This window comes from Anolis carolinensis, chromosome 1 (assembly GCF_035594765.1).
Source record: "Anolis carolinensis isolate JA03-04 chromosome 1, rAnoCar3.1.pri, whole genome shotgun sequence".
In the NCBI taxonomy this organism is placed as follows: Eukaryota; Metazoa; Chordata; class Lepidosauria; order Squamata; family Dactyloidae; genus Anolis; species Anolis carolinensis.
In genome coordinates this window covers 296,556,624-296,582,677 of record NC_085841.1, presented here as the reverse complement: position 1 = coordinate 296,582,677, position 26,054 = coordinate 296,556,624, and the positions used below count along the sequence as shown (strand labels likewise).

At 41.6% G+C, this 26,054-nt stretch overlaps 1 protein-coding gene across 1 annotated transcript; it reads right to left on the bottom strand.

Moving 5' to 3' along the window:
- Positions 1–20,518: 20,518 nt before the first annotated feature.
- On the bottom strand, positions 20,519–24,790 carry LOC107982654 (uncharacterized). The gene is made up of 2 exons (XM_062967901.1): positions 24,001–24,790; positions 20,519–20,807 (listed from the first exon to the last, which is right to left on the bottom strand). Exon 1 carries the CDS (start codon positions 24,751–24,753, stop codon positions 24,127–24,129), a length of 627 nt encoding a protein of 208 aa, XP_062823971.1. The 5' UTR covers positions 24,754–24,790; the 3' UTR covers positions 20,519–20,807; positions 24,001–24,126.
- Between the last annotated feature and the right edge of the window lie 1,264 nt (positions 24,791–26,054).

The following is a 26,054-nucleotide window of genomic DNA, read 5'->3' as shown; positions in this document are numbered from 1 at the left end:
TGAAACATATAATGTCGTCGGCGAAAGCACGGATTTTGTATTCTTGGTTTCTTATTTTGGTGCCTTTTAAATGGTCGTCTTTCCGAATGTTCCTGATCAAGATTTCTAAAGCAAAAATAAAAATCAGAGGAGAAAGGGGACATCCCTGTCTTGTTCCTTTTTCAATTGGAATTAGTTTTGAGTGATGGCCATTAATTAATAGTTTTGCTTCCTGTTTGGTATAGATCGCCTCAATAGCATTTGCAAAATAATAACCCATGTCCAATTCTTTTACGAGTAATTTAAAAAAAACCCAATTTAAATTGTCAAATGCTTTTTCAGCGTCAATAGCTATTAGAGCGATTTCCTTTTGGTGATATGTTTCGTAATATTCAATGATATCAAGTACACATCTGACATTATCCTTCATGTGCCTGTTTGGTAAAAAACCTTTTTGATCATTTCCTATCCAATTATTCAGGAATGTTTTAAATCTATTTGCTAGAATTGTGGTAAAAATTTTGTAATCCGTGTTCAATAGTGAGATCGGCCTAAAATTCCTTACGTCCGAGTTGTTTGTGTTGTTCTTTGGTATTACTATTATGTCCGCTTGTTTCCAAGATTCTGGGATTATTTTTTCTTTTAATGCTGAGTTCATTATTTGTTTTAGAAAAGGCGTGATCTCTTCGGCCAGAATTTTATAGAAAATTGTTGTAAATCCATCTGGGCCAGGAGCTTTTTTTCTATTGTTCCATATTACACTATCTCCCCGGGATGGGAGGGGTGGGGCTGGTTGATGTGATTAACAAGGGCAGCTGCACACTATTTTTTCCCTTGTCACTTAATAATCAGAAGAAAGCTAATCACGTGGCTTTCTGCAAAGCTGGTCTATATATAACCACTCGCAACTCTTCAATTTTCTGTGGTAGTGGAGTGTTTAGAGAGAGAATGAATGAGTTTCTCTACCTGTCGGTTTCTTAAAACTTATAGGGGTGCTATTCTAGTTTATAGGTGCTAGCTTCGCTTTTTGAGAATTCTTTTTCTTTGTGTCCCTTCATTGTCATCTATCTTCCTCTGTTGAAATTATTCAACTTCTATTTTCCAAATTCCACTAGAGAAATGTAGGTAGATGTGCATTTTTGGGGTGGGGTGGAGCTGTGAGTTTTAAAGGGCATTTTAAGTGATTTTATTTTATTTTATTTTATTTTAATCTGCTAAAAACACTTCTAGGATTTTATTTTTTAACTTTTTCTTTTTAAACTTGACTAAAGGATTGTTGTTATTTAGCCATCTTGTGTCCCCACATTGGGTTTTCACAGGTGTCATGGTGTTCTTAGCCTTTGGCTTTGTGTGTGTGTCAGTTTTTCCCTTGTGTGTCTGAGCTGTCTGTTTCTGTTTGACTTGGGTTCTGTCTTTCTCAAGTGTTGAAGATCTTTCTTCCTTTATTAACTGCTTTTTGCTCTTTGGTGTGTTCGTGTAAACCTCTCGTATTCCTGAACTTCCTGTCTAACTTGAAGGTTGGGTTGCTGACCTGAAGGTTGCCGGTTTGAATCCAACCTGGGGAGAGCTCCTTTTGTCAGCTCCAGCTCCCTACAGGGACATGAGAGAAGCCTCTCACAAGAATGGTAAAATATCAAAAACATCTGGGCATCCCCTGGGTAACGTCCTTGCAGACAGCCAATTCTCTCACACCAGAAGCGACTTGCAGTTTTTCAAGTCGCTCCTGACACACAAACACAAAAACACCCATGGAGATGACATTGCTTGACTGGAGGTGTCCTCTCTAGGCACTAATTCAGGCATCTTAACCCTTTGATGACCTAGCCATATGTCTTGAGGGTGATTTTTCCTGATGTATATACTTCCACCACTCCATCAACACAGATAGCCTCTAGATAGCTTCTAGCAACTGCCAGCCTCCAGCCAGTCTCTCCAGCTGCCAGCTAGCTTAATTTCATTTCATTGGCAGAACACTCCACTCCACCAGTGTCAGTGGTTTTGGACCATAATTTGCTACATATCCTCAACATTGCATTCTGTGTCAAGGCAGCCTTGATTTTGACACTGCTATAGTCTTTTTCATTGGCAGAACATTTTTCACTGTTGCTTGAATTGTCCCTCTCCCCCAACTCAGGACCCTTCCAGACAGGACCGATATCCCAGGATCTGATTCCAGGTTTTCTGCTTTAAACTAGATTATCTCAGATTATCTGGCAGTGGGGACTCATATAAACAGAAATCCTAGGATCAGATCCTGGGATATAGGGCCTGTTTGGAAGGGCCCTAAATAATACCATTTACACAGTGCAGCTGGGAAATATCTTGCTACAGTGTCACCTTGAATCGTCCTTCTCCCATTATCATACATTATCACACAGTGCAGCCAGCAAGTAACTGGCTGCACTGCCACCATGAATTGTCCTTCTACTGCTATCATACTCTATATGTGATGCAACCAAGAAGAAACTGGCTGCACTGCCATCTGTAATTGGTCCTTTCCCACTATCTTACCCTATTAGGCACAGCACTGCCACCTTGAATCACCCTTCTCCTCCAACAAAATCATATCCTATATGCCCCCCCCCCCTCAGAATCTTCCCGAATCTTCCTGAAATGAAACAGCTGGGGGGGGGGGGTCCAAAATTCAAAATGAAACCAAAATGGCTTTCTGCCATTTCACACATCTCTTGTGTCTAGGTTCTGGAAATCGAATGAGGTCATTAACAGGTTGAAGGCAAAGAACAGAGGCTTTATTTCCTTCAGCCAAAGTGGATGTCAGGAGAGTCTGCACTCCCAAATCTGACTAGAACCCTTATTTGTCATTCCTGGGGCTGTGGATATTGGGGTCCTTTGGGGGTTCGAGGATTTTGAAAACAGTAGCAAAAGCAGCAGCAAGTTGATGCTGCTGCTATGGCTCAGACAGGGTATCATTTCTTCTATTTGCATAAATAATATCTAGTACAAGCAGAATATGATTGTAGGAAACTCACAAGCACCAAGTCCTTTCCTATTATGAAACAGAGAGGGAAATGGTTTTGTTTTTAGAATACACCCACTCACACATACATATATCAGGAGTATTTCTGAGATGAACTGGGGAAATTCTAGCACAAACTTTTGTGGACTGTTGTCCATTACATCAGATGTATGTTTTATTAGCATAGTGAAAACCAATGAGTTTTTTTGCTTGTACATTATGGCTGATACAGTTATCTGTGGAAATGGCAGCCATTCCTGTCACTGAACATTCTTAGAGATACCATTGCTCTGCTCAGGCATTATGAGCCTTCATTTGGGGATGGAATGGATATTCAAAGGCTTGAGGAAAAAACAAAACAAAAAGGAACTTCTATAGAAATCACATAAAGGAGAATCCTTCTTTACCCCTTTTCTCATTTTGTCTCAGTCTTACATTAGACTTGAGAATCACATTCCCACCCAACTCAGCCAAGAACCTGTCATTTTCCTTCTCCCTGCATAGACACATAGTAGCTGGCAAATGGGTGGTGGCAAATGAGTGAAAACGATTCCTGCCAAAATAACAGAGGCTCAGTGGGGGCTGGAGTGGATGCCCTTTTAGTTTTCTCCATCTCTATGCATTTGTGATTATATGGCATCATCTTGCAGAAACTCTGGAATATTCTTCATAGGTCATGAAGAATGTGTGCATTTGGGTGTCTTGGCAGTGATAGGCAATCCTCCTCAGGGTGCTTCCAGACAGGACTTAAACCCGAGCCAAAGAGGGTTTAAGAAATCAATTTCGGAGTGGGCTTAAATCCTCACCCCCCCCCCCCCGCCCAAAAAGCTGGGCTTTCCCAGTGGGGTCCCCATGCCATCCTGGTAACTACCAGGGTGGAATGCCCCCCCCCCCAAAAAAAAGGCCTTAAAAGAAGCAATAACTTACCGGGCCACCATTAAGGTATTGCTGGAGTCCTCCTGGTGCATAGAAATAACGCTCCCGGAGAGGGTAGCAGGAGCAAAATTGCTTCCCCCTATCTCCTTGTGCATCATTTCTACATGCCAGGAGGACTCCAGCAGTACCTTAACCTCATAAGTTATTGCTTGTTTTAAGGGCTTTTGTGGGATGGTGGGATGGGGAGAGGTCGGTGCTATCTTGCTCCTCTGGGCTTTTGGAAACCCAAAGAAGCAAGATGGCAAATGAGGGCTCACTCCCAGGTAGTTCGGGGTAGACCTAGAACTATTCGTGGGTGAGTCCCCATAGGCCCAATACCCCATTAGACCCAGTCCTTTCAGGAAGGCCCACATCTGATGGGGTATCAAATTAATTTGGGACAAAGCAGGGTTTCTCCAGAACTATTTGATTTTACTGAAGGTGTCATTTGGACTTCTCGGGTAAAAGCCCGACAGGCCCCGCATTTTGGGGCCTGTCTGGAAGGGGCCTCACTCAGCTTGTCCCCTCCTACTTAAATAGCCATTACATAGTCATTTAGTGAAAGAGGGGCAGTGAAGAGTATCCACACGAGATTCACCCATCATCAGCTACTGAGGAGATGTCCATCCTTATTCAATTGGCCATTGGTACTTTGTCCATTGGTACTTTGAACTCATCTGATGGAATAGACTAAAACTGGATTTAATTTTAATGGTTTTTAGCAGGATTGTATGTTTTGTTTTATGTCTATCTTATATGCCTTCTATTGGTAATTGAATACTTTGTATATGTTGGAAACCACCCTGAGTCCTCTTGGGGAAATAGGGCGGTATATAATAAAGTTTTTATTATTATTATTATTATTATTATTATTATTATTATTATTATTATTATTGTTGTTGTTGTTGTTGTTGTTGTTGTTGTTGTTGTTGTTGTTGACACAAAGACACAGTATGACACAGCAAACGAGTTATATATGCTGGATTTCGTATCACAAAATCACAAGTCGAAAACTTTCCAAGTGTTTAGGACTGTGTGATTATTGTTTGAAACACAACAAAATGAGTCAACAGCAGACACTCTGCTGGTTGTAGTATTGGATCAAAAGTTGAACACTTCCCAAGTGTCTAGGACTGTGTGATGTATTGGCGAATAATGCATGCAGATCCCAGTAAGGTGGCCTTCTGCTGCTGGCAGATAGTAATTTTGTCAGCACCGATTGTGTTTAAGTGCAGGCCAAGATCTTTAGGCACTGCACCCAGTGTGCCGATCACCACTGGGACCAACTTGACTTAGTTGTGCCAGAGTCTTTGTAATTTGATCTTTAAATCCTCATATCGTGTAGGCTTTTCCAGTTGTTTCTCTTCAATCCTGCTCTCACCTGGGATTGTTACATTGGCAATCCATACTTTGTCTTTTAACACGATCGTGAGGTCAGGAGTATTCATCATCATCATCATCATCATCATCATCATCATCATTTAATTACTTATTAATCGCCATCCATCCAAGATGCTCTAGGCAATTTACAAGCTAAATTGTAAAGGATAAAAATACATACATACAAATATTGCTAAAATTAACATAGATCAAAAGCTCTAGTAAAAAGCCAGGTCTTAAGTGCTAGGGTAAAAGGCCCTAACTCTCGCATGGCTCTCATATAGGGCTGCAAGGCATTCCATAAGGCAGGGGCAGAAATAGAAAAAGCTCTGCATCTGGTCCTTTCCGAGTGCACTTCTCTAGGACCCGGTATATAAAGTAAGTCATGTTGGGATGGTCGTTGCAATGTCCAATGATGGGAGAAGGAGAGACGGTCCCTAAGGTACAATGGTCCCTGGCCATAAAGAATTTTAAAGGTCAGAATTAGCATCTTATATAGACCATGGTAATTTATTTATTTATTTATTTACAGCATTTATATTCCGCCCTTCTCACCCCGATTCAATGCCTTTTTAACATAGGACAAAGACAAACAACATAGCTCCGAGTGGGCCTTGAACTCATGACCTCCTGGTCAGAGTGATTGATTGCAGTTAATTGCAGCTGGTTTGCTCTCACGTCTGCGCCACAGCCCCGGGTAATCAGTTGGAAGCCAATGCAAATGCTGCAGCACTGGTGTTATATGGCATTTCATGGGTGTTCTTGTGAGTAGCCTGGCTGCTGCATTCTGAACAATACTGAGCTTTCGGGTCGTAGACATTGGAAGGCCAACATACAGGGCGTTGCAGTAGTCCAGCCTAGACGTGACTGTGGCATGGATGACTGTTGCCAGAGCCTCATCAGATAGATAGGGTGCCAATTGCCTCACTTGTCGTAGGTGGAAAAAGGCCTGTTTGCTGGCAGCAGCGACCTGAGCTTCCATTGTCAGCTGTGAATCCAAAATGACACCCAAGCTCTTAATGGTAAGCGAAGGAGATAGGGCAGCACCATCGAAGGTGGGTAGCAAATGGGTCGGTCTTCACTGGGTTCACCTTCAGTCTACTAGCACGTAGCCAGTTCGACAGAGCCTCCAGACATAAGGTGAAATTGTCTGGTATTGACCTTGCTCCAGGCTCCAAGCACAGAAGGAGTTGGGTGTCATCCGCATATTGGTAGCAGTCTAGGCCGAAACTCTGAGCCAAACTAGCAAGGGGTCTAACGTAGATGTTGAAGAGAAGAGGGGAGAGAATTGCACTTTGGGGTACCCCACATAGGCGGGGAGATCTTTCAGAGACTTGATCCATATACTCCACACATTGGCTCCGGTTTTGGAGAAATGAGTTGAACCAATTGAGGGCCTAACCGTGAACTCCGGACATGGCAAGACGGTGAATCATTAGATCGTAGTCAACGGTGTCAAACACTGTGGTAAGGTTGAGAAGTACCAGTAGCGCTGACCTGCCGCTATCAGACTGGCGACGAAGTTCATCTGTAATGGCAACCAGGACTGTCTCCGTCCCATAGCCAGGGCAGAAACCTGACTGAAAAGGGTCCAGGCCGGCTGTATCATCCAAAAATTGTTGCAGTTGTCCCAGTACAGCCCACTCTATCATCTTACCTAAGAATGGAAGGTTAGAGACAGGACGATAATTGGCAATGGTCATGGGATCCAAGCTAGGCTTCTTTAGCAAGGGACAAACCCTTGCCTCTTTTAGGTTGTCCGGAAAGACCCCCTGTTCAAGAGAGCCATTGATTATATTACTCAACAGATCGAGTAGACCTTCCAGGCAGCTCTTCACCAGCCAAGAGGGGCACGGATCAAGGGAACAGGTGGTTGGTTTTGCAACAGCCAGGATTCTAGCGACATCTTCCCTGTCAAGCAGAGTAAATCGGTCAAAGATAGGCCCACTAAGCGGCCACAAAGTCTCGAGCTCACTCAAGGTATCAACTATAGGGGGCAGTTCCTGCCGAAGCACGGTGATTTTATCAGTGAAAAACTTCTGGAATGCCACTGCTGTAAGAGCCATGGTTGCTGGGTTTTGGACTAAGAAATTGTGCTCTAAAACTCTTGTCTGTCTGAATTCGGAAGTCCCAGAGTAGCTTGACATGTTCATTCTCTGTAACTTTTTCCGGCTTGTGATCCCACCAGTTCTTTGTCGCAGGCAGATGGTGGTATTATTATTATTATTATTATTATTATTATTATTATTATTATTACTATTATTTGCCCACATCTTCCTCTTACCAGCTATGTGGCCACGTGGGTAGAAAATCTGAGTATGGAGGATCCTCCTTGTCAGGCTGAGTAGCAAAGTTTCTTGCTTGGCTGACACCTTTGCTCTCCTCCTACCAGCTAGAACATGGCTTTGCAGATAGGGATGGAAGAACAATTAAGTGAAGCCAATACTGTAGGAAGTGAAGAGGTATCAACACTTGCATAAACAGATTAGTTTACTGGTGTTCTAGAGAGCATGCATTATCCATTGTTTCAGCTCTTTCATTCCTTCTTTGATCTATGTATTCATTCAAGTCTTTTTGAATTCTTTCTGACTGCATAGGTTACTACTTTTTTCAAAAATTAGTTAGTCTGCCCGTGCTTTTTTTTTTTTTTTTTTTGTCTAGGGAGGGAACATTCATGAGGCTTCCGGCTCAGGAAGCCTTCTATTCAAAGTTTAGGGACTTTTTTGCCTGTCTCCATTTCTATCCTAAATAGATTCCGTGAAACAAAAACAAAAAACAAAAAAAATCCTTTTAAAGAAACCTTACAAGAGCATCCTGCTTTTCCTGTTTTCTATTAAAAGCTCCTAATATCATGGCTATGCCACACTTTGCTTGATATAGATTCCAAATATGTCCACACATATTATTTGCTACTTGCACTACTGCCTCCTCACATAGTCTTCAACTCCTGGTTAGCTGTATTGTTACATTAGATATAACCATTCTTTTAAAGAAAAGAAAAGGAATAGAAAAAAATATGAAACATTCATTGTGATTATAGCAAGTGACAAAAATATACACGAGGCTACAGCATGAATTTAAGTCTTGAACACTGACTATTTTTTAATATAATCAATTCAGCCTTTCAGTTCTGTTTTGTTCATCTTGTTATCAAACACCAATATTCCTCCCCCAAAAGATAATTTATAGTTAGGGAACTTATAGTTTTGCAAAGGACATCAGACTAGAATGGTATAAAAAGGGGTTAAGTCTTGGCCACCTTGCAAAGGAACTAAAAGTTACAAGGACCCCTTACCATGTTAGATTTGTGTCTGTTTAAATGGACTAGCTAGGTCACAGAATGATTTCCAGCCCCAGACAAAAGGCCAGCCCAGGCAGGCCATTGTTCTCCTGGGCCTGGATTTCATAATCACATCATCCCCTGCTGGGTACATGCAGAGGCGGTTCAACCACCAGGCCAACTAGGCATTTGCCTGTGGCGCCATCTTGTTGGGGGCACCATCGAGGCAACTCCTGTCTCCTGCGGCCTGCCTCCGCAAGGTATTAAACTGCTTTTTCTGTTGATTTGTTGTAAAACATCATGTTTTATTGCTTAATTTGTAAAATCTTAATATAATTTGATGTTTAATAGACTTTTCCTTAATCCCTCCTTATTATCCAACATTTTTGCTTATCCAACGCTTTTATTTTTCAGTGATTGGTTGGGGGGAGGGGGGCGCCAAAATTCTGTTCGCCTACACTTGAAAAATACCTAGGGCCGGCTCTGGGTACATGCCAACTTCTCCTCTGAACTCTTCCCCTGAGCCTAGCCCCAGCCTGGTTGGGAGGCGATTTCTAGTTGCCCCATCAAAGGTTCAGCCAGTCTCAAGTCAAGGAGGGTGGATTCAAAGTGTAACAATGAAAAATACTCTATTTAGCTCCTTGCGGGAGCACATGTGGGCAAACTTGTCTCTTGGGCAGGTCTTCTTCCTATGGCCATGGATGAATAAATCTGTCTCTGTCTTATGTCTTCAACTGCCTATGTTGAGTTAATTCTAATCTGGGAACTTAATTACTGTATATACTCGAGTATAAGCCTAGTTTTTCAGCCCTTTTTTAAGACTGAAAAAGCCCCCCCTCGGCTTATACTCGGGTGAGGGTCCTGGTCGGCTTATACTTGAGAATATATGGTACATTTATTATTTTTCTCTATTATTATTGGTATTATTACGTTTATTATTTTTCTCTATTATTGTTGCTACTATTCCATTTATTTTACTCTATTTTTATTATTATTAGTACATTTATTATTTCACTCTGATCTTATTATTATTATTGCATGTATTTACTCTATTTATTATTATTATTATTATTATTATTATTATTATTAGTACATATATTATTTTACTCTATTATTATTAAAAGGATTAAGCACATTTACATTGAAGATGAGAATAATGATGTGATCCCAGTTGGACAGTCTTCTCTTAAATTTGAGCTTTATGTAAATATTCAAAAACATGTAACCTACTGATGCCTCAATTAATGTAATTTTATTGGTATCTATTTTTATTTCTGAAATTTACCACCCTCGGCTTATACTGGAGTCAATGTTTTCCCAGTTTTTTTGTGGTAAAATTAGGTACTTGGGCTTATATTAGGGTCGGCTTATACTCGAGTATGTACGGTAATTGCTAGCATTTCTTGCCAGGCAGAATCCTCAAATTATTGTGGTCTAGATTCAATTTCAATCTGATTCCTGTTTAATAAAATACCTAGTAAGAGATGTTATGGTCTTAAACCTCTTGGATGTAAAGCAAGATTTAATGTAATAATATCTTCAAATATTACTTATGCATACAGAACTTTTCATATATTGATGAATGTTCAAAATTATATAGTTTAATTAATTCCACTTTTTAGATTTGAGCATATGTCTGGCTTGTATTTTTATGAAGATGACTGGAAAACAAGGCAAGAAATATTTTAGGAGTAGTTAGATCTCCTATGTTCTCTGTTTATATGCAAATAGTTTATATTTAAAGAGAACAGAAAAATGCTGCATTTTAACCTTATGGGAACTAATTTAAAATTCTTAAATTTGAATGAACTGGGAGCTCATTCAAAAACAAATGCTGTGAAAACATTTGAAAGAAAATTCTGTTAATGACTGAATTTGAATTATTCATATACAGTATGCATGTCACCTGTGAGGCTGCAGTCAATTTTTCTACTATGGCAGAAATGAATTGGAGTCGCTTCTGGTGTGACAGAATTGGTCATCTGCAAGGACGTTGCCCAGGGGACGCCTGGATGTGTTAACATCCTGTGGGTGGCTTCTGTCATGTCCCTGCATGGGAAGCTGGAGCTGACAGACAGGAGCTCACTCCATCTTGCGGATTCAAACCGCTGACCTTCATGTCTTCAGATCAGCAGTTCAGTTGGCACAAGGGTTTAATTAATTGCACCATCCTTAGGATCTTTGGTTCTGAAGAGAACCTCTGACTGGGTCTATGTTATTTTTACTGTGTGTGGCCTATCCCAGCTCCTATAGCTGTCTTGACCCATTCGGAAAATTATGCCCATTGGTAGTCGAATCACCCAATGGAGCAATTTGTAATTGCTTTTTTATATCTAATGAGTAAATTGTTTTTAATTGTTATTATGTTTAGGTTATCATTTTATTATTGGACTGTTTATGTTGTATGTTGGTATTGAATGTTACCATGTATAAACCGCCCTGAGTCTTTTTGGGAGATAAAGTGGTATATAAATAAAGTGTTTTTGTTGTTGTTGTTGTTGTTGTTGCCACATGTTGACACCAAGTTACTATTGAATGTGGCAATTCTATAAGACACTTCATTAACAGATAACTCAAAAGTATATTGATACTTTCCTGAATTTCCTTTATAACACTATGTCAATAAAGGTTAAGAATCATTGATATTTTGGCAAATTTGTGGGATAGGCCTAGTTCATGCACATACCTTTACCTATGTTAGGTAAATACAGATGCATGTTGTTGTGTACAGCAAACAGCAGTCAAATATTTATTGATATAGGATCATTTTAGGGGGATCGAAAGAATAATCAGAAAAAGGAACAGGCTCTCACACCCACTCCATCCCTCAGAATGTGAGAATACAGGTGTCTTTGTAAAGGAAAGGTAGCAGTTTGAGTCAGATAGAAGAGGCAGAAACAAAAAGTTGAGGGTCATTGTGTGTTTTCCGGGCTAAATGGCTATGTTCCAGAAGTATTCTTTCCTGACGTTTCGCTCACATCTATGGCAGGCATCCTCAGAGGTTGTGAGGTATATTTTACCTCACAACCTCTGAGGATGTCTGCCATAGATGTGGGTGAAACGTCAGGAAAGAATACTTCTGGAACATAGCCATTCAGCCCCGAAAACACACAACAACCCTGTGATTCTGGCCGTGAAAGCCTTTGACAAAACAAAAAGTTGAATTTGGCATCTATAATCAATTAGATACTGACTATATTCCAAGCTCTCTGATGAGAGAGCAATGCTTTTGTCCTATTGATGTGTTTAAACTGTCTCTCCACCTGTTATTAAGTTCTATGTTCATAAATGAACAATAATAATGCATATAGCATTCATCCTCTACTGATATCCTTTGTGAAAAATGCAAGCATTGATGAGCACCATGCTTACACAGCAATTTATCTATCACAAATATGGGATGAAGCAATATATGCCAACATAGCACCTCTGCCATGCTAACTCAGAAGCGCCAAAGAGCAACTGGTTAAGTCATGATATACAAAACCAAAATCTTTTTTAAAAAACAAACACCCCCCCCCCCCAAAAAAAAAAACCCACAATGTTATCAAATGACACTCGGGTTTTAGAGCATCTTCAGGTGAAGATATTCCACAGCTTTGGGGCAATCACTGAACACTAGTAAATCAAACTTTCTTAGTACTGGTATTACTCATTAGGAAGAATTAGCAGGAAATATTTAACTTTACAGTCTTTCACTGTGGTGTAGTAGCCATAAGAGTGATGCACCCTGACCTTTTAATGAAGTCTCTCCTACATTTCTTTTCTATATCTGAGCCACAGAAGTGAATATAGGTTTTCTTTTTGTGCTTCCCCTGCAATAGATTCTGGAGCTTAAGCCCTTACAATGACTAAAGTACAAAAGATTTGGCAGATATTATATATTATTTAATGAGTAGTTTCAAATGAAAGAAATGGGTGATCCACTCTAATCCTGATCCACAGCATTGCCTTTCCTTGGCTGGTGTAAAACACTAAAAGCCTTCTCTCCCATGTGTTAATTGCTATAAATGGGGTTAATCTTTGTAAAGCAGAGATTATCTTGCTTTAGGCTGACATTCAAGGAAAGACATAATTAGGCACAAAAAGGAGTGAGAAAGACAGAGTGATTTGCATATTGAGAAAGTAGCAGCATTTCCCATTCTTGTTCTCCATTATGTAATGAGTCTGCTACTAATAGCTAATTTATCCATAACTGATTTATCCATCTGTACTTATTACATTGAAACCTCATTCTTCTTCAAAAATGTCAGGACAGCATTTAACTTTAGTACCATTCAATTTGTTTTGGAGGCTAGGTCAAGATGAAAATGTGTGTAAAACTACACAATGCATGTCACTGAGTGAAATGAACCTTGAATTTTGCATATCCAGACACTGCAGTGTACCACTTTGGCTTTGTGGCAGGATTTTGCAGGTATTATTCATTGATGCCAATGTGTCTGTGTATTCGTATGTATACCTCAGGGAATGAGTGGGTGGAAGCTAAACAAGGACAAGGCACTAATAACTTTGTTTTTTCAGCCATCTTTGGGAAGATTAATATTTTGAACTGTTCAGAATATATATTGTCTTTTTGATGGTGGAAAAATGATGCTGTTGTCTTATAAGGGACATATGTTTGGATTTCTGGGAGGCCTCTAGGGAAAAGGAGCTCCATGTCAACCAATGAATTTTACAGGGAAGTCCATTTTGGCACAATGTTTGATTTAGACTTTTTACTTAGCTTTAGTCTAATTTTTGATATTAACAGTTCATGGTATACGCCACAATCTGCTTCTGGTCTTCTTGCAGAGAAAATTGAGTTTCTTAATCTTCTGCTACCATTAGTCTGTTTGAATTTTATATTGACCATCAAGTGATGTCTATGTATACATCAGCTTTTTAGTTGCTTAAATAGTTTTTTGCTCAGAACAAACTGTTGGCCTCACAAAATTTAATTGTGGCTGACCAACTCCATCCCATGGTTGGCAATTTTGCATTCAATGTCTTGTTTTACTATGTCTACCTTCTCCAATTAATGCTTCTCACATTTCATATATGTAGAATAAGTGTTGTGCAGCTCTTGGCCTTCCTTTCACTTCTAAGCATGTCAATAGCTCACCGGTCTTTTGACTTGAGTCCAGATGTGTCTTCAGCCACAATGCTACTCATAGTTGTAGTCTTCTGCAGCACTATATCTAGTTGAGTGTCATCCAAAGTCAAAATTGGCAAGAAATAAACATATTTGACTTGATAACAAATAAAAACAACAAATATTCACATACCGGTAATCTGGAGAATATCGAAGCAATTTTCACACAAACTTTAACTGCTCTTAGGCTGTAAGCTAGAAAGTTGTTTAGAAATGTATGGTGAACATTTTTGTGTTGTGGACTGTGGCTTACCGTTTATGTCCAGAAACAGTTACCTAGAAATACATGAAAACAGAAATTCCTCTGTAATGATCTGGATTTGAAGAGAAAGAAGGGAAACTACATGTCAGATCTGCAGGAGTTGGCAACAGTGTGGCAAGATTGTTTAAAAATCTTTTTTTCTAATTTCCAGTGGAATTGGATTTACATGGCACATATCCTAATTGGGGTCTGTATTTCTAAAACTGCTGTGCAATTACATTGCTGTCCGATCATCAAATGCCAATATTTTAAGACTTAACAGGAAGGATTAATTTCCCTGAGATTTTCCTCAGGATCTTGTAGCTTATCTTTTAAATAAACTCCCTCCTAACATTGTGCACCCACTTCTGTAAGCCCAAAAAATAGATTGGATAATGCATGTGCTCAGAAAGGCTACAATTAATGAGATGAAGGAAGATTCCTGTTCTTCTGTTTAAATATTTTCAGACAACAATTTTCACATAATAATAATAATCATCATCATCATAATAATAATAATAATAATAATCATAATCATAATAACAACTTTATTTTTATACCCCACCACCATCTCTTCAGATAGGATACAAAATTCAACAGATATAAAAGCAAACAACTCATTAAAACAAAACCACCACTAAAATAAAATAAAAACATCGTAGACTACAACAATCCATATAAACACAATTAAACAAAAGAGAAAAACAGTAGCATTGAGTCTTCATTAAACAGTGTTCAGTAAAAACCAATGATCATAATTACAAAGGTTTGCTCCATCAGTCATATACTAGTGCAGCATAAGTGCACTTTTAAGCAGTTTGATTTTGTGAATGGAAGGCCTTGTATTTTTAGAAGTTTGGATTACATTTGTAAAATCAGGAAAAGAATTATTATTATTAGCACTTGTAACCTGATCATTGGATGGAATAGAGAACTCAGTATTAGCAAAAGTTGTAAGTGGCTTAAATTGGAAACAAAGGCAGCGTAAATGACTCCACTGTTGCTTTCATGTATTTAAGTTGCCTGCACATAAAATCTGGAAAATTTCTCTTTAAAAATTCCTAGTTGTCCTTAGTGATACAGGGATTGAAAATTAACATGTTAGAAATACTCGCCATAGTATGATGATGAGGATTATTATTATTATTATTATTATTATTATTATTATTATTATTATTATTATTATTATTATTATTATAGGAACTTGCTGAGATACTCACTAGAGGTGTGCAATTTGGCCAAAAGGCATGCTGTTTTAGAGTCCATTGTCAGTTTACCCCTCATTCTGTTTACCGGGAAGTTACTCGAAATGGGAGGGGTGTTGCCGTTGGCTACAATGGGAAACTTTAAAGGCTCAATCATCAGTCATTTTAAGGCCTATTTGCATGAAACCTACCTCAGTTTTAGACCCCATTTACAACGGTAGGTCTGCCAAGTTTCAAAACAATCCACCAATCTATTGATTTTTAAGAATTACCATAAGTGCTCTGGCTTCAGTAAACTACAGTTTCCTTCTGTTTGCATTTTAGTTTAAGATGTTTTCCAGGAAAGATCTATGAACATTTATTTTTCATTGGTCTTGTGTGCATTCAAGTCAGTTCTTTCTTATGGCTACCATAAGGGTACCATGGGGTTTTCTTGACAAGATTTGTTTAGAAGGGGGGGGGGTTGCCTTTACCTTCCTCTGAGGCTGAGACAGTGTTACCTAGTGGTCACCTAATAGGTTTCTGTGGCTCAGTGGGGATTCCAGATCTCCAGAGCCACAGTCTAATTCTCAAACCAATATACCATGCTGGCTCTTTTTCTTCATTGACCCAGAAGTATTTTATTGAACCTACTTCTGCCAATGGCTTTTTAATGTCATTCCGATTGCTTTTCTAGACTAAAAGAGGCCTGACAGTGCAGTAAGAATTTCCCAGCAGGTAGATATAAGTCAACAGAGGCTTTTGATTGCTGCTCACCTCTGCCCATGACAAGATTCTTAGGGCAGCAAAGAGCTCTAAATCCCTTTAACAGCTCTGCCCACCCTTTCTCAACATTGATGCCAAAGCCATTTGTGATTCTGCACATTCACACACACACACACACACACACCTACCTAGGAAGATGTGCAACCCTTTGATGGGTCTGCAAACAAAAAAGGATTAATCCATTTGCTCATGAATCTCTGCAGGAAGAGAAATTGTCTGAAATTGTTGAATGTCCAACTGGAAATGCAGAAACAAAAACTACTTGTTATTTAGAGGCTAAACCAAATCACTGTTTTTACATCTTGGAAATCAGTATCACAATAAAGCTTAATTGGAAGATCGGTGGGTAATGCCCTGTTGACACTTATCTGATCACCTTTAGTATCATTCCCACAATGTTTCAGAAAGGTATAGGTCTTTGAAATGATTGCTGCTCCCCAAATATGATTGCAAAGCTCATTCTGACCTGAATTTGTTATGAGCTTTTTAGAGTTCAGATTATCAATGTATGCATTAATTTTCTCAAGCAAAACATGGGCAGCAAGAGATATTACAGGATAATATTTCTCACTGTGTTACTGTGTGTCCCTCTACTACTTAAATGAATGTGTCTACAGTATTCGTTTAATTAGTAACATTGACCTGAGGCTTTTCAAACCTGTAATTCCAAGTAGCTTTTGTTTACCTTCTCCCTAATTTTGTTTAAGATAATATTGCAGCATCTATGTATTTGGAGAGTCAACGCGGTGTAGGGATTTGGGTGTTAGACTCTGGGAAACCAGGAATAAAATTTCCACTCAGCTTTGGAAACCCACTCTTTCAGCTTCAGAGGAAGGCAATCATTCTGAATTCATTTTATCAAAAATAATTGAGTCAACATATGCCAGAGTCAAAATGAAGGTACATAATATCAGAAGTAAATTATAGTTTCATTAATAAGCACATACTGGAATGTATAGTGATTATGATAGTGATAAGAACTAAGACTGATGACAGTCATTTTAAGCAGCTCATTTTGAATTTTTTAAAACAAAATGATGATCATTAATGCTTTAAGCAACAACACATATTCACAAAGTGAATTTTCTCTTTTGATCCTCTAAGACAACATGTTAACAGGTCTTATTAACTGAACCTTTGAATGCAAGAACAGAATTATAGATCACATACATTTTCAATGTATCCCCATAGACTAGTTCTCATTTTTCTTGACTGTGTGCACATGATAGTTCTAGTCAACTTGTATATCTATCAGGATACATAGGTTGGCTATTTTAACTTGTCACAGAAAATGTCACCTTAAGGTGTTTACATGATGGAACTGTGGTCGGAATGGACCAAAATACACAATACACAGATCACTTCAATTTTTCAATTGAAAACCAGATTTACATAGCTAAGATACAATGTAAAAGAAGAGTGTATGTAATGGTTTTAGGCTGGGAACAGTTCTTCCTGTAACTTACCAACAACACTGGAATTAAAATGTATATTAGGCTTGATCGATCCACGAAAAATTTGATTCTAAACTCGTTTCAAAACTAGAGGGGGGCAGCTTTTCGTTTCTGATGGTATTTCCGAATTTGGCCCCCCAAAAAATTCGAAATTAACGAAAATTCGTTATTTTCTAAATTAATTCGTTAATGGCGGACGCGCATGCGCAATTCCCAAAAACAGCACAGAGGGAGAGGACTTTACAGGACTCTCCCACCCTCATTTTTTGAGTGATCTTCTTCCAACTTGGTACAGTGGTAGAACACATTTAACACTGATAGCTCACCAAAATTTGGAACGTTTCCCTTATCCTCTGATTTTTGGCGAATTTTCATAGCTTTTATAATAAACCATTTTTTAATAATTGCAGAAATCTGTTCCTGGTTTGAAAGTCTTATTTCCTGTTAAATTGGGTTGTCTTTACTGTGAAAGTCATTGTTCTACTTCAGAAACTTTGTTTTTGTGGCTGAAACTTTGTTAAATTGGTGTGTGTGTGATATATACTGTGTATATATAATATATATATAGTCCCTGCATAATGTGTGTGTGTGTGTGTGTGTGTGTGTGTATAGGTAAAGGTAAAGGTATCCCTTGACATTAAGTTCAGTCATGTCTGACTCTGGGGGTTGGTGCTCATCTCCATTTCTAAGCCCAAGAGCCAGTGTTGTCCATAGACACCTCCAAGGTCATGTGGCCGGCATGACTACATGGAGTGCCATTACCTTCCCGCCACAGTGGTACCTATTGATCTACTCACATTGGCATGTTTTCAAGCTGCTAGGTTGCCAGAAGCTGGAGCTAACAGCGGGCACTCACTCTGCTCCCGGGATTTGAACCTGGGACCTTTCGGTCTGCAAGTTCAGCAACTCAGTGCTTTAACACACTTCGCCATCGGGGCTCATGTATATATAATATACATACACATACACACAATGTGGAGAATATGTGGAAAGGTAGATAGATAAGTTGGGAGCCACAGCGAAGGCACCTTCCTGGGAGCAAGGTCTAATAATAATAATAATAATAATAATAATAATAATAATAATAATAATAATAATAAATCCCTTACAATATCCAAGATGGCTCACTGCTACAGAATCTTGGGAGGTTTAGTTTGATATGGTACCATTATTGGCAGAGAAAGCTAAGCTGTAGGAGTTGAAATCCAATCATTTATCCTCCCTATAGAATCAATTTTATATGCATTTTTAGCTACAGAAAAGCTAAAATCAGGACAGTAAAAGAACAACACCCAGAAAATGGGAATTCCAGACAGGAAACAATCAGGGCCAGCTAATACCTCCCAACAAAGGATTCCCCCAGGTAGGAAGCAGCCAGGCTTTGAAGCTGCAAGGCTATTCAATGCTAATCAAGGTGACCAATTGCAACATTCACACTTGCCTCCCACAGACAAGAGTTCTTTCTCCCACCCTGGACCTTCCACAGATATATAAACCCCACTTGCCTAGCTTCGCACAGACATCAAAACCTCTGAGTATCAGGCCTGAGCTGAGGCGAGGCAGCGGCGGCCATTTCCCCCCTCCGTCTTCCTCCTCCTCCTCGGCCTCCTTCCCCCTCGCCCCCTCCCATTGGCTGAGCCTGTGACGCCCCTTTTGCTGAGGGGCAAAAGGAAAGGGCCTGAATGGTGGGAGTTTGGGTGATTTGCAAAAGCTTTTTTTTCCTAACGAAAAAAACGACGACATAACGAAAAACGGCCTCTCGCGATTCGAAACCGCGATATCCAGACGTGTGGACAACCAATGCTTCAAAATTGCTTCAAAACAAACGAAAATAACGAATTAATAACGGTTAACGGGGAAAACGAATTATTTGAGCAAGCCTAATGTATATCACATTAGAGCATTGTGTTCACACATATGTGCAAAGTGCATACACACAGGGGGAGTTATTTTTATGTATTTGTTGTAGTGTGCCTTAAAGTCCTTTCTGAATCACGATGAACCTAAGGTGGTGTTATCATGGATTTTTATCAGCAAGATTTGTTCAGAAGGAGATTGGCACAGGCATGTAGCCGGGGGGGGAGGCCTTGAGGGGCTTCAGCCCCCCTCCCCCTGAAATTCTCAGGGTGGTCAGCGAGAAGTCCTTACATTTATTATTTAAACTGTTATGTTTATTCATGTCATGATCTGATCACCATGCTCAATATATCCCATATGCATGGGGGTATTGGAATAACGATACAAAAAGTTTGCTAGGGTAGACCCTCTCCCGCTCAGACTCAGCCCCTCCAAACCAAAATCCCAGCCCCTCCTGAAACAAAATCCTGGCTACGGGCCTGGGAAGACATATAAGTCACTCTCACATATAATGGCAGTGACAATCTGTACTTCACATGGAAAATTTCATATTAGAGATTGAGAGAGAGAAAAACCCTATATCCCCAATGTTACCTTCAACCCCTATGCTGAAAATTCAAAATTTGAGAAGCACCCTCTTAATTCAGATGTGGTATTTATTGGATTTAAATATTGAGATATTTGTATTTATCGGAGTGCAAGGTGATTTTGCAATACAGAGTGAAACTGGGAAGCAGAGGGAGAAATTTCAGGGAAAATGGGAAGTTTTTTGAGTGGCAGTGGTTCTTTGGGGACTGTGAAATATAGTCATATAACCCAGGTTCCAGCAACAGGCACATAATATAGCATAGAAAATGGATTAACTTGGGGCATCCAAATGACACTTCAGAGTAATACATTTAAATCTGAAGTAAACCTGATTATCCAAGTTTATTCCAGGTTTTTAAAATACATGCAAAGGTACAGATCTTACTGGAAGATCCAGACATTTGCTTATATGGAGGCAGTGAGGACTTTCTCCTAAGATCACCATTCATGATCACAGGAGGACATCATATAGCCCCAAATCCATCCCTCATCCCCAGGCTCAGGCACCTTCAGGAGGAGGAATAGCAGGACCAGCCTCCTCCACTGCCCCCCCCCCCCACCATTTAGCCATTAAAGAGAGGAAAAGCCTCCATACAATACTGCAGACCAATATATACCTGCTCAAAAGTAAGTAACTTCAAATTCAACAATCCTTTTTCCTAGAGAGCTTTGTATAAAATTGTAGACTTACAACACTGTCAGCTCACTCCAGCCGCTTCCAAATGAACACAAGAGGCTTGCTCTGTTGTCACTGAAAACTTTACTGAAGAACACTTTGACACACATAAAGCCGAGATTGATGGTCGGCCCAGCAAGACTCCCTTATATACACTCCCCCCACATTCAAAGAAGTCATTCCCGCCTAGAGAAAACCCCCGCGCACTTCTTCCCGCTCGCACATCAGCCGTTTCCCTTCAGAGCCGGGAGCCACAGGTGCCTTATCAGTTCTTTGTGTAAGCGTCCTTGATTTCTGGTGCCAGAGTACAGGCCCAGAAATTATGGTCCTGACATGATTTCCTCCTCCTCTTCTTCCTGTGGAGAAAACATCAAATCAACTACAGTTCCCCTTCATCCAAAGTACCTTTGTATTTTTTCAATAGGCTACAGTGAAACACTGGGTGCACTTTCCCTAAATCCTTCGGTAATTTTAACTGATAGGTGACCTCATTGATCGCCTTAGAAATTCTGAATGGCCCTATGTATCGCGGCGCTAATTTTTTTGATGGAAATCCTAATCTGAGATTCTTAGTACTTAGCCAAACTAAGTCTCCTTCTGCTAGCTTTTCCCCTTCTCTACGTTTCCTGTCTGCGAACAATTTATATCTCTTTTGTGTTTCTTTTAGTGCTGCTACCACATCTCTCCACCCTGCCCTGATGTTTTCTGACCATTCCTCTCCATCTGGTCCCCCTTCTCCCTTCCATTCTGGCAGCTTGGGGAAGGGTGCTACCTCCTGTCCATACACTACCTGGAACGGTGAGCGGCCTGTTGCAGAGTGCACCGCTCCGTTAAAAGCTACCTCTGCAAATGGAAGCAGTTCCGACCAATCGTTTTGTCTATGATTGGAATATATTCGTAGGAACTGACTCAAAGTCTGCTGTGTACATTCAACTCCTCCATTAGTCATCGGGTGAAATGCCGAGGACAGGTTCCTTTCCGCCCCTAACAAGCTTAGGAACTTCTCCCAAAACCTTGCCGTGAACTGGACCCCCCAATCACTAATCACCCTCTCAGGGCACCCATGCAATCTATAAACATGTCGGACATACAATTCTGCCAATTTCTCAGCAGATGGGAGCTTTTGTAGAGCCACAAAATGAACCTGTTTAGAGAACAGGTCCAGGACAGTCCATATATACCTGTAGCCTTTGCTGGGAGGCAATTCGCCCACAAAATCCATAGGCCTTGTGGGTTCTACTACACTTTGCAAAAGACCCTGTGGTTTCCCTGGTGGCGTTTTACATTCGGCACATAATTCACATTGAGTAATATACGATTTAACATCCTTCCTCATCCCCGGCCACCAACACTGCCTTGCCAAAAGCTTTATTGTTTTGGTTGGTCCCAGATGTCCTGCCCCCTTGCTATCGTGGCACCTTTTCAGCATCTCTGGCCGCAATTTCTCTGGAATATACAGCTTTTTATTCACAAATAACAATCCTTCACTTGTTTCCCCTTGCTCTTTATGGGATTGTAGCCAGCCATCTCCCTCGTACGCTTGTTTCAGCTCCTCCTCCCATACCTTCCCTACTGTGGTGACTGCTACAAGATTTTCTCCCTTCTTTGTTTGCGCACGAGTCAACGCAGTGAGGCCCCATTGCTCGTCTGAGAAGATGCTTCCCTCAGACTCTCGGGTGTTTACACCGTGCTGAGGCATCCGGGATAAGGCATCAGCCAACACATTATGTTTTTCCTGGAAGAACTTCAGTCTGAAGTTGAAACGGCTGAAATACTGTGCCCACCTTATCTGCTTGGCCGAAAGCTTTCGAGGGGACCTTATATACTGTAAATTCTTATGATCTGTCCATACTTCAAAGGGGATCCCACTTCCCTCCAGAAAATGCCTCCAATTCTCTAATGCTTTCAATATTGCAAGTGCTTCCCTTTCCAAAATTGGCCAGCGTTTCTCTGCTTCGCTGAACTTTTTGGATAAATAGCTACAGGGTCTAAGGTTCCCTTTCTCGTCCTTCTGCAACAACACCGCCCCATAAGCACAATCCGATGCATCACAATGCACCACAAAAGGCTTGGATGTGTTTGGGTGCTGCAAAATGGGTTCCTCAGTGAACCTCCTTTTTAATGCTTCAAAGGCTTGCTGGCACTCCCCCGTCCAATTTAGTTTGGCCCCTGGGGATTTAACCTTAGCCATCTCCCCCCTCCCTTTTGTCTTTAACAGATCCGTGAGGGGCAGTGTGATTTGTGCGAAGTCTTCAATAAAAGCTCGGTAAAAGTTTGCGAACCCCAGGAATGACTGTAGCTGTTTCCTAGTCTTGGGTGCTTCCCACCCCTTCACGTCCTCCACTTTAGCTGGGTCCATCGCTATTCCTTGAGAGGAAATCCTGTATCCCAAGAAATCTATCTGTTCCTTGTTGAAATCACATTTAGACAGTTTTGCATACAATTTTGCTTCTCTTAACCTCTGGAGCACCTCCTGACCAATTTCACATGTTGGCTCTTAGTCTGACCCAAAATAAGTATATCATCAAGAAATACATAAACACCCCTGTACAGCAGTGGATGAAGCACTTCATTAATCAATTGCATGAAAGCCCCTCCCCCCCTGCTTAAACCAAATGGGAGAACACAATAATTATATAGTCCATAGGCGCATGAAAAGGCAGTCTTCCATCTGTCCTCTGGCTTTATCCTGATTTTATGATATGCTTCTGCAAGATCTAATTTTGTACATATTTTCCCTTCAGACAACTGTGCAATAAGGTCTTTCATAAGGGGCAGAGGGTATTTATTCAGGGTGCTGATAGCGTTCAGACCTCTGTAGTCAATGCGTAGTCTTAGGGAATTATCCTTTTTCCACCGGAATAGAACAGGGGAATTTGATCTTTCTATAAAACCGCTTTCTAAGTTCTTGTCAATATATCTTTTTAGCTCCTCCTTCTCCTGAGCCGACATGGGATAAATCTTTGCTTTTGGGAGCTCTGCCCCAGGTATTAATTGAATTTCAACTTCCACCCTTCTTTTTGGTGGAAACTTATCTGCCTCCTTCTCATCAAATACATCAACATAGTCCCGGTATTCCAGAGGCAATTCGCTTGCCAACTTTGCTATTCTATCATCTTCGTCCTCCCCTCGACTCGCTATTTCTATCCTACTCCCCTGGTCCTCTGCCTCTGCTCCCTGGAAGTGTAGGATCCTTGTCTTCCAATCAATTTGTGGGTTAGCCTGCTCGAGCCAAGGTATTCCCAAAATCACGTTGTATGTTGCCACCTGGGACACTACAAATGATATCTCTCCTTCCCAAGGCCCTATTCTGCATCTTACATTCTCGAGGCTATATTTGGCTATAGAGCCTGAGGCTATCGAACCGTCCAGCTGAGAGAAGGCTACGGGAACATCTAGTTGGGATCTTTCCCACCCTAATCCATTGGCTAGCTCTGGTGAAATAATGTTCCTGGAGCACCCACAGTCTATAAACGCTTTGCAAGTGGCCCATTTCCCACTGCCTTCTAGCCTGATTTTCACCACCAGCATCCTTTGGTCGTCACTCACCAATCCCTCCGAAGGGCCCTTTGTTGACGATTCTTCTTCAGCACGCTTTCCTGTTGCTGCCTGCTGTTTGGGCTGATTGCCCCCTCCTCCTTTCCTCTGCCAGCACTCCGCGGCTCTGTGTCCCACTCACCCGCACACAAAGCACTCGCTTCTCGCTCCTCCGCTGGTTCCCTTCGCCTCGGTGTGTCTCCTGGTTGGGGGTTGCTCCGGCTTCCTTGCTACCTCCTTCGGCCTCGGAAGCTGCTGTTGTCCCCCCCGGTGCCTTTTCACTTGGGCCAATGTGGTTTCGACACGGCCTGCTAACTGGATCCAGCCTCTCAGCGTCTCCAGATCATCCCGATGCACTGCCCATGCAAGGATCTCTCGCCGTAGTCCCTCTTTGAATATTTCCAGTTTGGTTACCTCTGACCACTCCGGAATTCTCTTGGCTAGGCATTGGAACTCCTCAGCGTATTGGGAAACTGACCTCTGCCCCTGGTAGATGGCTTTCAGTTTCTCCCTCGCCTGGATTCGCTCAAGCGGGTCTCGGAAGCGGTCCTCCAGTGCTGCTAGGAAGCGCCTTACCGACCCCAGGCATGGGTCGTGTCTGGCATGCAGTTGTACATACCAGCCGGCCGCTCCCCTTCTCAGGACTGCCCCGATTGCCCGAACCCTGCTGGACTCCGTCCGGAACGTGTGGCCATTATCTTCCATGTAACCTTTTACAGTAGTGAGGAAAAAGTCTAGCTCGGAGGATTCTCCTCCGTACTCCATTCTCAGATCCTCTCGTCTTTGCTGGATATCTTGTGGCGGCTGCTCCCAATGTTCCGCCCGTCGCAAGCCCCCTCGAGTTCCCGGGGGCCCCGATGTTGCCTCCCGTTGCCCTGTGCCATGCCCGGCGTTCGCTAGGGGCACCAGGAGTTCTGGCTGGAAGGTAGCTGGGGACCTTGGAGGCCTTTCCTCCTCGTTGTCGCTTTCCTCCACCCATGCCAGGCTTACTAAGGTCTTGGGTCGGGCGCCGAGCTCTCTTCGCATTCCCCTTCCCTTCGGTGCTGGGAGATCTGCGAAGCTCTGGCTACTTCCCATGCTCAAGTCCCACATTGAGCCAGCTCGAGGTTCCCTTCCTTTTCCCAGCTCCGCCAAAGGTGCTAGGCGTTCCATTGCCCTTGACATTATTGCCAGGGTGGTCTCCATTGCCATCATCCTCTCCTCCAGGAACACCATCTTTTGTGGGGATGGGAAGTGTAGCTCGCCCTCTCCTTCGGTGCTGTCTCTCTGCGCTCCTCCTCACCTTTGGGTCACTCCGTTCGGCTGGGCATAAGCCGTGGAGGACGCCAGGGCTGCCAGTCGGTGGAATTCGGCATCCGGCTCGTCGGGATTGTCTCATCCCGACGGACCCCCTCCTGCGCCCAGGAGCTCGTCTCCCTCCGTCTCCATCACACCTCACCGCTGCCACGGAACAGTGCCTGCAATCTCGGCTTTGATGTCAGCTCACTCCAGCCGCTTCCAAATGAACACAAGAGGCTTGCTCTGTTGTCACTGAAAACTTTACTGAAGAACACTTTGACACACATAAAGCCGAGATTGATGGTCGGCCCAGCAAGACTCCCTTATATACACTCCCCCCACATTCAAAGAAGTCATTCCCGCCTAGAGAAAACCCCCGCACAATTCTTCCCGCTCGCACATCAGCCATTTCCCTTCAGAGCCGGGAGCCGCAGGTGTCTTATCAGTTCTTTGTGTAAGCGTCCTTGATTTCTGGTGCCAGAGTACAGGCCCAGAAATTATGGTCCTGACACAACACCATTTCATTTTGATTTACACAGGGAAAAAAATCATATTGGATCCAGCAAGACTTACTTTTTGATAAGTATACTTAAGAATTTAAACCCTGAATCTTCCTCCTTACTCCTTCCCTTGCAGTCGCCTTTAATCTCATGCACGCACACCCCTCCCAGGAGTACATGTGAGCCCCTGGTTAATTCCGGAGGATTTGTGCCAATTATGAACATCAACACATATTGCTCATTGCTGTCCGATGAGTTAGCAAAACATTTAATCAATGCCAGAGCTAT

Excerpts from the sequence above, each read along its gene's own strand:
- LOC107982654 (XM_062967901.1), bottom strand. The coding sequence starts at position 24,753 with ATGGAGTACGGAGGAGAATCCTCCGAGCTAGACTTTTTCCTCACTACT.